The sequence below is a fragment of the Gavia stellata genome, chromosome 6 (genome assembly GCF_030936135.1).
Source record: "Gavia stellata isolate bGavSte3 chromosome 6, bGavSte3.hap2, whole genome shotgun sequence".
Classification (NCBI taxonomy): domain Eukaryota; kingdom Metazoa; phylum Chordata; class Aves; order Gaviiformes; family Gaviidae; genus Gavia; species Gavia stellata.
In genome coordinates, this window is record NC_082599.1 from 53290870 (window position 1) to 53305058 (window position 14189).

A 14189-nucleotide genomic window follows, 5' to 3' on the forward strand; every position below is an offset into this window, starting at 1 on the left:
CCGGATCTCCCTTTAGAAGAGGAAATCCTTGGGAAGGTTACTCAGGGGAGATTTCAAGGGCTTGTCCTACATTCCTGTGCCGTGTCCGAGGGCGGAAAGCTGTGGGGGCTGTGGCAAAGCCACCAGATCCACAGCTGTCGACAGAGACCAAGCAGGATCAGGCAGCTCAGTGCCTCCACCTCCGAGATCTTCTGCAAAGCACACGGCTCCAGATGCCTTCCCCGAGAGTCTGGACATGGGGATGTTGTACACCCTTCATGATCTTGCTGTAAGTCCATCCGCCGCTTCTGATCTCTCCTGCAAAGAGTCCGGAGTTGCAAACTATCTTGAGCGAGTGACCCACCTCTTGCAAGAGGAGCAGGCGATGCCCGTATAGAGGGTCTGAGTACTGCATCCGTATGAAGCAGAGGTTTGGAAATGGAATTTAATTAAATTAATTAATTGACATCCCCTGTTCCCCCAGCAGCAGGCTGGGATCCCTACCCAAGACAGGAGCAGTACTGCAGAGGAGCCCCAACCCCCAGGGAGAGGGTCGTGCTTTTTAGCACTGAGCTCCACAGCCTTCATGTCATTTGACACAGACAAAGGAATGGGCCAAATCCTGGACAGGAGTGTATCAGTAGAGTTTCATTTCATGGGAAAATGATGTAACTCAGGGTCTGACCCGAGAAGATCTTGCTGCTTTCCCCTGCCAGATGGTATGCAGAAGCCAGTTTCAGCCTCCCCCTAGTCTCCACAAGTAAAATATTGTTGATCTCATATAGATGGAAGTCAAAAAAACCAACAAAAAGCCAACCCCAAAAAAACCCAAACACAACAGCTCTTCCATCGCCCCATTTTTTTTTTGGTCCTCTAAGGCATTAGAAAGTGCAAATTAATGGCGGCTTTACGTGTATCTGTATTTCTATTGCTCATAAAAAAATCCCTTTGTGAAGTGCACATAGAAGATATCATCTAACAATTCCTTTTTTCTCAAGTTTTTCCTGAAGTTGCAGGAGGCAGGATTTCCTCCCTATTACATAAGGAGAAGAGGGTGTATTTGTTCTTTTGCCATTTAAGACTTATTAGCACGGTCAGGTTACTCGAGCCAGGCCCTCTTTCCTGATCTTTTCTTGCAGGGGAATTATTCTTGGCAAGGCTCCAGCCTAGTATTAACCCGATGGAGAGAAACCAAGCGGCTGTATAGAGACATAAACCAGACATACCTTGGGGCTTTGCCGGGCCGCCAAGAGCTGCAGTGGGAGAGTAAAAAGAACAAATACAAGCTGGTGCTGAGCCTCCGAAGCATGCAAGTACAACCACCAGTACCACTACCACACACTACTATGATGTCTGTTTGCGGGGGGATGTGTGATCCCTTTCCGTCATCCTACTGGGAAACACGGCTACAAGCCAGCAGGCAAGGTACCACACCGCACCCCTTCCCAAACAAGGCATCAAGCCCCGTAGTAAATAGTTATTTTTTGTAATGACCCCACCTCTCAGTCCAGACTAAGAGATTGGAGAGGAAAACAAAACCCCCACCCTATTATTTAATGTAGGGGAGCGATGGGAAAATGGTTCTCCTGCCTCCAGCGCCTAGCGGGGGGACCCGAACGAGATGGCTTCTTCCTCATCTCTTAATAGAAAGAGGCTCCTCTGGAGGGTGCTTCAGGAGATTGCCTTTTTTTTAGGTGACGAGAGGATGCGCTTAGGGTGACCGCTCCCCTGGAATACCTACCGGGGGTAGGTAGGACTAGGAAGAAGAGCTTCCCAGTACGGTGGCACAGTGAGGGTTAGCTGGGGACTGCCCGTCCACCCGCTCCTCCCAGGAGGCAATTTTGGGCTGAGGCTTACCTACCCTTCTCCGAGCGGGAACACCGCTTCGGGTCTCTGAGCCATGAAAACTGAGGTTGACTTCTTACCTTTGAGAGACCTCTACACTTCTATCTAAGCAAAGTGAAAACAGCTAACTGGTTACAAAGCTGGGGGGGGTAGAGGGACTGACATGTTCCTAAAGGGTAAGCACCGAGGCTTGCCATCCAAGAAACTAAGCCAAGAAGAGAAAAAAAATTCATCAGTGCTAAGTACAAACCTTATATTGGGACTTGTTACTTCACAGACATGTAAGAAAAATTTTTTACAGTGAGAATAGTCAATCACTCGAACAGCCCCCCCAGAGATGCAGTAGAGCCACTGATGGAGGTTTTCAAGGTGCGACTGGACAGGATGATAGATAATCTCATCTAGGCTCCCTTTCCCACCAAAGGTTGGACCAGATGATATTTTGAGGTCCCTTCCAAGCTGGGCTCTTCTATGATTCTGTGATTTTTTTGCCTTTGACATGAACTTGTTCGCCGTTTTGGTCATGCTTCCCTAACCCTACATTTTTGGGGGTTTTGTTGAGAAGAAGCTGTTGATTTCTTCATCCCCCTGAGAATGGGGAGGACCTGGAGGTCAGCTGGAGGGGATGACCTGCATCCCCAGAGGCAGGCCAGCTCTGACCCCCTGTCAATAAATCCCAGATTTGCCAAACCACGCTTGCAAGAAATGTCGCAGGTTTGGGCAATTTCACCCCACATTTGATACTTTAATCCAATTACGCGTCACGCTCGCCTCCACATTCATCACGTTAATCTCTTCTAAAATTACCCTCTAGTCCTCTGAATGAAAACACCTCGTTCCTCCACTCCAAACACTGTGATAAACATAGATCCTTGTAATATGAGAAGGAGGGTGAGGACCTTGCTGTATTTCATTATTTTTGTACTGCAGCGATGAATTTCAAAATAGCTCAGCAGTAGTAGTCATGCTTACTGATTTGGTATACATTCCCTTTGCTGCTCTTCAGAAATTTAGCACTTCTGGGCATGAGTGTGAAGGTTTTGGGTTGGCTCTTTCCCTCCCCCCTTCAGCAGATTACTCTACATGATGACATTTTCTTGCTTTTTGTTTGTTTTGAATGAAGGCACAGCCCTCTTTCCTTCCTGCATAACTGTTCCCTCAGCGCAAGGGCTATGCAGAGCTGGGAGACAGGAGGACCTTCATCTTCTAGCCTTACCAGGAAATAAGCAGTAAGTTTCCCTGTTGTTAATGCCTGAAAGAACAAGCCCAAGGGGTCTCAAAGCTACTTGCTGTGAACTGGTCATAGAAAACCCACCAAACCCCAAAGCAAACCCCAAACCAGCCTTTCAACTGGCATGAATGTCCCCGAGATCTCAAGTTAAGATTCTTCACACAGTTTTAATACCATCTTCTTGACTTGCTGTGCTTTATTCCTGGACTTAAAAAGCTAGGTGAGGCAACAAGGCAGTACTCCAGCTCCTGAGACCACCCCGGGCTACCTGAGACCACCCCGGGGCTACCCGAGACTGGCATGGTGTCCATCAGCATAGCTCGTGAGGGCATCTGCCTACTGTTGGACTAAATAGCCTTCAGATCCACCGGGCAACAGCTTGGGTCATAGCTGGAGACTTCAGCAACACGTGTGGGACATCCACCGAACACGCGGAGCACCTTGAAAACACACCCCACGGATTTCCCGAGGCTGAAGTGCTGGTGAGCCCCGTGCAGCGGTGTATTCTCACTTGCAGAAGCAAGAGATTAATTTCTCCAGCTGATTATCAACGGAAGTTGATTTACCTGGGCAAAGATTAGTTTGCAAGGCATTTTATCAGTTCTCAGGGTACACAACCGGAGCCAGGAGGGAGACCATGGATTTCACACACAGAAAGAAGGCAGTTTCTGGCCTCAGCTGAGGCTGTTTTACAGCTGCAAAGCTCCACTGACCTCAGCAATGCTAGCACAAGCAAGAGGAAATTCCTCCCTGAGGTGCTGAGTATGGCTTTTCCCAACGTATACTTTTTTCCTGCATTGTGTTGATTTTTTTCTGTTCCCACATATATTTTCCCAGGCAAGTTTTGCAGGCTTGTCTGTGGATGCACATTACTCTCATTTCTTTCCAGCTTCCTACATTATCACAGATAGGATCAAGTACAGAAAACAATTGCATCGTACTCTCCCTGTGTGATTGATGGCACATAAGTGCAATAAAACAGAACAAAAACAAGTACTTAACATCAGGCTCCTTTGAAACTTCAAAGTATCAGAGAGACCTTTCACACCACCCAGTAGAACTGAGTACCTGTTTCCTAAACTGGATGGAAACAAAGTACCAGGCAGTTTAAGAGCAAAAATGAACCAAACTGCTAGGGCCACGCTCTGCATACATAGTGGCCAGCTTGGGCTAATGCAGGCTTATTTCATAAGTCACTTTCTCTGCCTAGCTTTTTTTAATAAATGGACTGTTTTGGACGAGGGTTTTTTTCCCCCAAAATGCTGAAGATGCAGAAGTGACAGACAGTTAACACTTTACTGGATGAGGTCCTTAAAAAAACCCATTTTATATACACACACACAGACACACACACACACACACACGTAAATAAATAAAAATAAATCACTGAAGTCACTTTTCTTCCAAAGCTGGATTATTAAAACAATCCTGAGACTAGTGATAATCAGAGATGTTTCTTTCCTTAGCAGGTCTGTCTGCCTCTGTCCCCTACCCCGATGCCCGACCCCACCAGACTTCATCCTAAGGTCCGCTCCAGCCAACAAACTGCTCACGAAAGAATGGGAGCAGTGGTGAAGGGGGAAGCATGGAATACCTGAACTAGCGGAGCAGTTGAGGAATACTGAAAGATGTTAGGCTGAAGCCATCAGTGTTACACATCTGAATACCCCCACTGGGCTATCATCTCCATTTTGGCTATCAAACAGCGATGGCTGTGAGATGACAAATGTTTCCTATGCGGGAGCATCAGGCCCCACACAGTGCACAGCAGAGGTATCCCCGACCACAAATACTGTACCGCAGCGCAGGACACCACATCGCTGTCACTGTCCTTGCGTGCCTGACCTCTGCAACCACACCAACAAGAGCCATTATTCAGCATATTACTGGAAAAGGACAGAGCTCTCGGCACGGCCAGAGATAATGGTTCATCAGCACTTCCCCTCCCCACAATACCCCTTTTGCAGAAGTCCAAGAGTCCCCTGCCCCTATTAATTTCCAGCTGGAAGTTCAAATAGAAGCCAGAGAGAAAAGTTAAGTTTCCCAGTGCCGTAAACTAAATGCCAGACCAGCTGGGACAGATTTCACACGTGGAGAGGAAAGGGTGATGTATGTTAAAATCCTTATTGCATTCTTACATTTCTGTATCAAGCTGAAAGTTTAGCAAGAGAGACATCCCCAGCACTGTCACCCGATTACCTTACTCCAAAAAAAATAAAATACATCTCAGCTTCTCAGCCATTAACACCAGAAGCACCATATCCCACTTGACCACACCGCACACAGACCTTGCTCCGTGCCCACCAACTCAGGGAAATCAGGGGCCCGCCTGGCGCAGGGGTGGCACAGCCTCCCAGGAAGCTGCCCCATGTCTTGCACCCCCAAGGATGACCGGTCCCTCCGGCTCAGCAGATGCCCCGTGACCACTCATTAGTTAGCTGTGTCACACTCGCGGGACAAGCCACGGCATTCCATGCTCGTTACACAGCCCAAACCATTCCGACCGTGCTCTCAAGCCTTTTTGGTTTGAGGAGCGGATCCGAAGGAGAGCGGACTACAGCCCTAATGCTGAGGTTAAGGAGGTCACCACCCGAACAAGACTTTCTGGAGAAGAGGCACTGGCAGGTCTCAGCTTGGCAGCTCCGAGAGAGGTGGATGTAGCACCTCCCACAAAGTGGCAGTAAGATGCTCTGGGAAACACCGCAAGAAACAGGGTAAATACAGTGCAGCCCTTCCCCTGCTATTCCCCCTCCGCTTCTGGCAGGAACGACAGACCTCCGTGACTTGTTCAAAAGGTTCTTGACAGAGAAACAATCCTTGACCAACCACTAACAGGCCCAACGTCACCGACCGTAACAGCTCAGTCTTCCCCGCGCAGATGTGTGTGTGCACACATACCTCCTCAGGAGGTCCACCACCTTTCAAGGACTACAGCAGCTTTCTCAAGGGACAGTCACCACAGTCCCAGCGTTAAGACTCAAGCAGGGTTCCACGCAAGGAGTGGGAAACATTTAATAATCCTGGGAAGGAGCGAGTCCCACTAGGATCGCAACGGGACTCTAACCCCAAGGGTTAACCTACGATGCCACATGGAGCTGGGTCTACAGGTCAGGTGCTGCCTCTTACCTGTTCTCCAGCAGCGTCATGCACACGACCTCCCGCACGCCTGGGTTGTTGGCCTTCTCGATGGAGCAGCTTTGCAGGTTCCAGGTAGCCACCCTCAGGACGGGTCTGCCGTCTCTCACCCCCCCAAACATCTCCACAGAGGGGCGAGTGGATATGATCTGGGTCGGACCCCCAGGTGGAAAGTCCAAGTCCTCGCTCTGGAGGCTCAGAGAAGTGGGGCTGGGGTGAGGCTTGGCCATGAAGTTGAGGCCGCCGTTGGTGTTTGTCGAAGGGGGCCGGGACCGCTCCGCAAAAATCTGATGCCTGATTTTGTCCAGAAAGGAGGAATTGATGCAGTCCATCCGCACCAGGTCCTCGATGCTTTTGAAGGGCCCGTGCTCTTTACGGTAGTCCACAATGCTGTTGGCGATCTTCTCGGTGATGCCGCGGATGCTCATGAGCTGGGCGGGGGTGGCGGTGTTAATGTTGATCTTGGTGGCGGAGAGGTGATGCTCGGAGGCCGGGTCCTTGCGCAGGGAGCTGGGCGAGTGCTGCGCCGAGCTGCCCTTGCTGCTCACGCAGATCTCGAACTTCACCTGCTCCAGCTTGGCCGCCCCCACCCCGCTCACCAGCGCCAGGTCCTCCACTTTCTTGAAGCCGCCGATGTACTCCCGGTACTCCACGATGTTCTGGGCCACCACCCGGGTGACCCCGGGGAGGGTCATCAGCTCCTCCTCCGTGGCCGTGTTGATGTTGAGCCTCTCCTGGTTGACGAGGATGTTGCTGAAGTTGCACGCCGCGCTGAACTTGCGGCTGTGGCACAGGTCCGCCGGGTCGCGGGGGATGGAGCGGTGGCAGCCCAGGCTGCCCCCCATCTCACCGCCTCCGCGTCGGGCCGCCGCCGGAGCCGGGGGAGCGGGCGAGGGGCGCTGCCGGGGCTGCCCGCCCGCGACTCATGGGCCCCCGCGGGAGGCCGGCGACGCCCCGCGGCTCCGCGCCAGGGGACGACGGACCGCGGCGGCTGCAGGGCACCCTGCGGACAGACCCGACCCGACAGCCGGTCAGGCGGACCCCGGCGCCCCCGCGGAGGGACCCCGCGCCCTTCTTCCTCCTCCTCCTCCTCCTCCTCCTCCTCCGGGGGCAGCGCCGCTCCCTTGGCGCCGGAGGTGCCGCCGCAGACGCTGCCCGCCCGGCCCCGGCGCTCCGCTCCGCTCCAGCCCCCGGCGCTCACGGCGGCTCCTGCCGCTGCCCCGCGCCCCGCCGGCGGTAGTAGTAGCTCGGCGGGAGCTCCCGCCCCCTCGGCCGGGCGAGGCGGGGCCGGCCGCCGCCGCCACCGCCTCCCGGGGCGTCACCCGCGCCGCGCCCGCCCCCGCCCGGCGCGGCGGGGACCGGCCGGGGCTGCGGGGGGGCCGCCGCCGCGGGGGGACTGCCCCCGGGCTCCCGGCCCCGGCTCCGTCCGCAGCGCCCGCATGGGGCGGGGGAGGATGAGGAGGGGCGACCTCCTCCTTCCGTGGGCAGTCGCCCCCGACAGGTGGGGTCGCAGGGCCCAGGGGGGTCCAAAATGGCCCTGCTGCCCTCACCTTGCCGTTAAGGGCAGGCTTTTCTCTTCCTCCGGGTGAATGGGACGCGGGGTCTCAGGTGCTCAGACGCTCTCTGCAGCCTTCCCACCCCTGAAGTTCCCTGCGCTCGCCTCTCCGCAGCTGGCAGGGCACGGGTGTGCTTTCAAACCTCATGAAAGCCTCACCAGTCATCTCCACTGGCTTTCTTTGCTCTTGCTTTCATACATCTGGGTGAAGTCTGCTTGCTTTTTTCCTTCTCTTCTTTTCTTCACATCTTAAGCAATCGTGAGAGTGCTCGACAAGCTGAAACTCCCCGCAGAATGATGCTTTTGGACCTATTAGATCTGCACGCTAGCTCTGCCTCAGCCCATGGACCCTGGTCTACTGCGTGCCTCGCCTTTCCCTGAGACAGAGTACCGCCATTCTGCACCAAAATTGGGGTTGTGTATCACCCGTGTGCCTGAGCTGGCTTCAACATAGCATGTTAGTGCCCTGAGAGCCGCAGCAGCCCACCACAGTCCGTGTCGGTAAAGCCACCAAAGTATTTACCCAGCTTCTACTGCATCGCGTCCCATGCTGCGCTGTCTGCAACGCTATCTGTAGCCAAATTAGCTCATTTAAAACTAGCTTGACTGTGCCCACACAGGAGTGACTGCAATGTCAATGAATCCGAAATATAGTTGGTGGGTGTAATTGAAAGGGAGGGGGAGGAAAACCGAAAGAAAGAGCAACAAATGCCTGCAGATGCCTGCTACACAACCTGATGCTGAGACTATACATACATTTCTTTTATCCGGATAGAATACGGTGCACGTATATTTTCAACATCAAGACTCTTGGTTGGCCCCCTATGAAAATTAAACAGCTTGTAATAGTGGCTTATAGATGTATTTTTCATGGCAAGTTAATGGAAATTATTTGGGTTCACCCAAAATAAAAGGTTTAATTTGTTCGGCCTCTTGGGGAAGGGGAATGTGATGTGCGTAAGGGAGCGCAGGCTGCACCGGGCTTTCAGATTGCGCAGGGGCACTGCTGCTTTAACGTTTGCACTGGGTATTCTGCTGCGGATCACACATTTCTCTTCTCTTCGCCTGAGCGATAGAGTTAGCAAATTATCATTACGGGAATGGGTACTGGCTGCATTAGGGTATTGGCTCTCTGCTGACTGTTGGAGTGGAGAAAGTGCTCGCTTAGGTGATTAAATGCTTCCACGTCTACTGGAAAGTGCTCTGTGCGCTGCGATAACAGCGGCCAATGCAGCAGGAGTCGTGCTGGACCTAATCCTGCTGGGATGATACCAGCCCAGAGCTGGAAACAATTAACCATTGAAACGAGTATTCTTTGCGAGGCAATATTATTACGGTAATAGCTCCACAAGCTGTTATCTCGATGGAGAACATACTCTTCTGCTTTCTACAGCAGGTTGTTTCGAATTGATCCAGGCTCATTAAGTAAGTTTTGAAGCTGAAAAGCACCCAAATCCATCTGAGGCACCATCTATGTTGGAGGCAGCACTAGGTTTTCTGTGTTTCAGAGAGAAGGCAGGGGCGTCTCCAGAAAGAAAATAACAAATGTCCCCCTCGTCCGGCACTTTCTGTTGTCAGCAGCTACTTGACATTTTTTGAATCTGCAGCACCAAATAACTTGCGAGACTGGATGCAGCTGAGGAAGCGGAGCTCAGAGGGGTGCAATGACTGTCCCATCACTTAATCCTGAACATGACCCGTGCTAATGTGAGGTGCACAGGGAAGAAGGGGGGTTATCACTCCATTAGCCCCTTACTCTTATTATTTTTTTTTGTCAACACCAGGAAAATGACAGTTACAGGGAGCTTACTGAGCTCTGAGTCAACTTTTGACACATTTTGGCATTTTTGGGAAGTGCCAAAAGATGCGAAAAGGTACAGGTTTGGTTTATATTTTAAAAGGTTAAAAAAAAAATAAGGATGAGTTGACTGGCTTGACATCAGTGTTAGGCAATCCATTAACATGAGAAAGCTAAAAATGGGGTGCAGTCAGTAAATGATTGAAAAAACAATGGTGAAATTATTGACAGCCAGTGTAGGCAACAGAAGATAAATCTTGTGAAACCCAGGTAGATACTAGATTTTAACTTCGATCCAATCCCAAGCTCAGTGTATTTAAATTTATTCAAGAAGTGATTGATCGTGGCCTGCTGGTAGGAGCTGGCTGGCAAGTAGCCTGCCCCGGTTGCTCAGCACCTAATGTGGCAAGTGGCCACAAATCCGGGATTCCTGGATCTCCAACAGCCCCAACAGGTTAGAGGGCTCTGAGACGCCATGGGTGGCTTATTCCTCAGCTCGCTGCCTCCCGAGCAGCTGGCTGCCTGCCAGGGCTGGCTTAAAAACCTTTCAGCGGAGGCAAAATTTGAGTTCTGCTGCTTTGAGGGTGCGAATCTGGGGAGGGCCTCACAGGGGCAGGCGGGTTTCGGCAGCGAGAGGATGCGGGGGACACCTGCAGAAGGCCCTCAGGAGCATCCATCGCCCGTCACGCAGAGTGTTTTTCGTGTATCGCTGTGTAGTGTTGCAAAGCGGGCAGCAAGGGAACAACAGCTTTACCACTGCCCAGCAGCCATTTGTTGATCTTGAGCTTGCTTTGCCACTGTCTAGAGCCCTCCTAGGCTGACCACCTCGCACCCTTTCCCCCCCGGCAGCTACTGAAACAGGTTCCTGGGCAGCCGAGTGGCACTGGGACAAGCAGCCGGCCGTGCGGGAAACCCAGGGGTAGGGCAGCGTCGCCTGCTTGCCAGCTCTGGAGGTCTCACACTCCTCTTCCCTGCAGGAATTGTTCGAAGTCAAAAGAACAAGACTAAACTTTTTTCCATAGGAAGGAGGTTCCGCAGCACTTAACGCCTTTAAATGCAATATTTAAGGAGGATGTGGAATTGCTTGAACCCATAACGATGGAGTCGGTGCCGATACCTCTGAGCAATGTCTTTTGGCTTAATTCGTGCGAAGAATCAGCCTAGAGACCACTACATTTTAAAGGCGTAACTTCTCAGCATTTTAAGATGGTCTTAAAAAAATCCATTAACCTGTTTTTTTTCACATTTTCCAAAATGCACCATCTACACTGCAGAGACTCTAAACAAATAAACCCTGTTTCATGATGAGGGCTAGAAGGAGCCAGGAGATGTTGCTCAACAGAATACCACAGAGTTTGCCTTCAGTTTGCCCGTGCAGTTGCAATTCCTCCCAGCCCACCGTGCGATAGCAGTGCCTTTTCCAGCTCTCGCTTACACGGCCTTTGGGAGCTGGGGGCTTGGCACTGAGGAGCAGTCACCTTCCTAGGGACTACGTTTTCAGATCTGCCGCACTGGGCTCTTAACGGGCAAGGACTCCAAAAGGCAGTTGATTAACTGCAGTGCCTGTATTTTTATTTAAAGGAGCTATTAAAATAATTGTTTTCCTTCTGAGAGGACATCTTCAGTAACACTTGTAACAGATGCCTGAGGCAGAAGACAGACTGTTTTTATGAAGACAAGTAATAACAAGTAGGAGTTAGCAATTTCATGAGCGCTGGGAAGTCTGATTTCTGATGGCTCTTTCCTCTGTTTATTTTCTGGGGTACAATAATAACACCGAGTCTCCATTAGTCTCTCGGCAGGGTCACTAATTTGGATGTGTCTGTTCTACGTGGCCATCAATTTTTGTGGCACTCATTTGAACTCTGTATTTTGTGAGACGTTTAACCTCTCTGTCAAACTTGCTTTAAATTAGCCCACAGGCTAATAAAATCCCTGGTGAGGGATGGTGAGCAGAATAGCAGAGCACCCAATCTCATGAGTTTTTTCTTAGGAATCCAATGTCTATGGCATGAGCTCTTTGTCCTGTAAGGCATTTTATATGGCTGCCAGACTTGTTGCAAAAAGATTAAGTGATGTCACCGGTGCTGGGTTGCCAAGTTACGAGTGTCACATCCTACAGAGAAATACAGTCAGAAGGGTGAGCAGAAGTGACTCATCCTTATACCTTGATTAGGGCTTCATTTTGGTTGGTGTTGGGTCTGAAACCTCCCGCAGGAGATCCCAACCACTGGCCCACCATTCTTTCTTGTCAGCGGGTGGTGAGACAGCTCATCCTGGAGGGAAAAGGGAGGAACCCATGCTAGAGAAGACGTTCTCCAGCAGAGCTTTGGTTGCGGTTTCCAGTTTCCTTAGACAGCAGGGGGATTTGATTCTCATCCCCCACGTCTGAGGTGACACTGTTAATTACTCAGATATCCCTTGGGTCACGGGGCTGGAAAGGAATTAAAAAAATCCAGTCCTTCCTTCACCCCAGGCAGAGTCACCGAGGCCATGCTTGCAGAAGCAAGCCTGCTCCAAGCCTCCCGTGGTGGCATCTCCTGAACTTCCCAGATGAGAAACACGGGATACAGTGGACCTGTGCCACAACCAATGTTTTCTTTGAGGCCTAGTCTGGCAAGCCTCTAATAAAAATGCCCACAAAGCACTCCTTTGTGAATTTGGCAGGAGGGAGAGTCAGAATTTGTGACTTGTGAGCTAGGTGCCTAAGCTCTCACCCTGGGCGAGCTTTCCGTGGTTCCACCCCGAAGCAAGCATCAAGTGGATTTTTGTGAAAAAGGTACGGGCAATGAGATTTTAGGCACCTCAAGAGCCAAGCAAGGGGAGAGGGAAGGCAAGCCAACATGCTGGAAAGGCATGTTCAGTATAGCATTCAGCACTTCACACAGCGCTGTGGTTATAAACTGTTGGACAACCAAGAGGTCTGTATAAGTCCCATCATTGAGACCCTCAAATGTCTTTAGCTGGTGCCTCTTGGTGGCAGATAGGGATTTAAAACGCGAGCAAGTCAGCTCGTGAATTTATAGTCAACCAGGGACTTCGCAGGCAGTGTGTTTCGTTAGTCCTTTCTAAACATTTGCATTTCAAAAGCAGTGTAACTTGTTGATGTTTAGTGCCAGAAATAATGGTAAATATTGAGGCCTATCTCCTGGTCATTGTTTCACTGAATAAATTACTATTTTGCATTATTTGTCATTTATACCTTACTTGTACTTACTAGGTTACCTTCTACTACATGAAAAGTTAAAACACAATTAATTTTCTTGTTAGCAAGTTTTAAAGAAACGTTAAAAAAAATCCATTTGATGTTTACTTTGACTTTTCAATGAGTTTCATGAACATTAATTGGTTAACTCATGTAGACAGCTTTTTAACTCAAAGTAATTCTGCACTTACTGTAGCAGCCAACGCAATTCTGCCCAGACTTAAATATTACTTCTGCTATTTGGGGGTTTTGCTTTTGTTTTTTTTTTTTTTTGTATAAAAACTTCAGAGCTCAGTCTCTACTTCTCATTCACATGAACAGTTGTGCTTCAGACCCTGAAATTATTCAGAGAGACAAAACCTGGACTCTTAGTTCTCCTAATTTTCTTAGACATAAGGAGAGGTCAGTCAGGTCTTCGTGTTGTTTGCTTGTGCTACGATTCACTTGTTTCCTGTCTCTGCCTCTTCATGTATAAATTTCTGTTTGTTAAGAAGAAAATAAACCACAGAGTCAAATTGTCCCTTAGCCCCAAATTCTCAGAGGAGATCTGCAGAGGACAGAGCCTCAGCATAAAGCCATAGCTCTGCTGAGGATCAGGTCGTTGGTTTATGAAGCAGTAAATGGTTTTTTTTAAGACTTTTCACACAAAACATAGCATCTTGCATAAATGAGCATCTCTGCACTACTCTCCTGAGAAAATCTGTCTCTCACACTTCAAGTCCTGCACCAACAATTAAAATGGTTTCATGACCTCAACCACTCCCAGCAGACTTTGAACTTCTCTGAGAAACCTCCCTGACAAGTGACGCCTAGCTGCCTAATCATTACAACATCTTCTGTGAAGGTTTGATTCAATCCCCATAAAGATAGCGAAAGGATGCCCAGAATGATTCAGAAGGGTGCTCTGCTGATTTACATGAGCAGGCGGACCTGCGCCGTTGATGGAGTTGACTCACGTCATTCTCCATCTGAAAGTCAGGTTTGTTCAAATGAGAGCTTAAAGGAGGTAGGAAAGCAGGACAGTATAGAGGTCTTTCTCTAGAACCAGGTCCTGTAGGATGGCTGCTTGGAGGAGACAGGCGAGTTCAGGTCAGCGTCTGGGGGACTGGCAGCAGAGCATCTGAGCAATACTGGACCGCTGGAGGACAAGCAAGTCCCTAAGCACCCGGAGATGAACACCACTGAGCTATTCAAAACAGAGAATGAAGGACCCATTAAACCTATCTTAGATCCCTGGAAAGACCGTGGCACAAATAAGGATTTTAAGTACTTGGAAGATACTTAGTTGTTCAAAAAACCCACCAGCATGGCTTTACCAAACTCACGTTTTCTTCAACAGGGCAACTGGCTTGAGGGATAGGACAGAAACAGCAGATTAATGACAGAGGGGGTGGAAGAGAGTATACTTACAAAGCTTGTGGGTGGCACCAAGCCAGAGGGT

At 50.1% G+C, this 14189-nt stretch overlaps 1 protein-coding gene across 1 annotated transcript in view; it reads right to left on the bottom strand.

Moving 5' to 3' along the window:
• The window catches only part of EEPD1 (endonuclease/exonuclease/phosphatase family domain containing 1), a 67408-nt gene extending 60373 nt beyond the window's left edge, over positions 1 to 7035 (bottom strand). The window contains exon 1 of the mRNA XM_059818927.1: positions 6182 to 7035. Within this exon, the coding sequence (XP_059674910.1) occupies positions 6182 to 7035 (854 nt within the window). The remainder of the gene's footprint in view (positions 1 to 6181) is intronic.
• Between the last annotated feature and the right edge of the window lie 7154 nt (positions 7036 to 14189).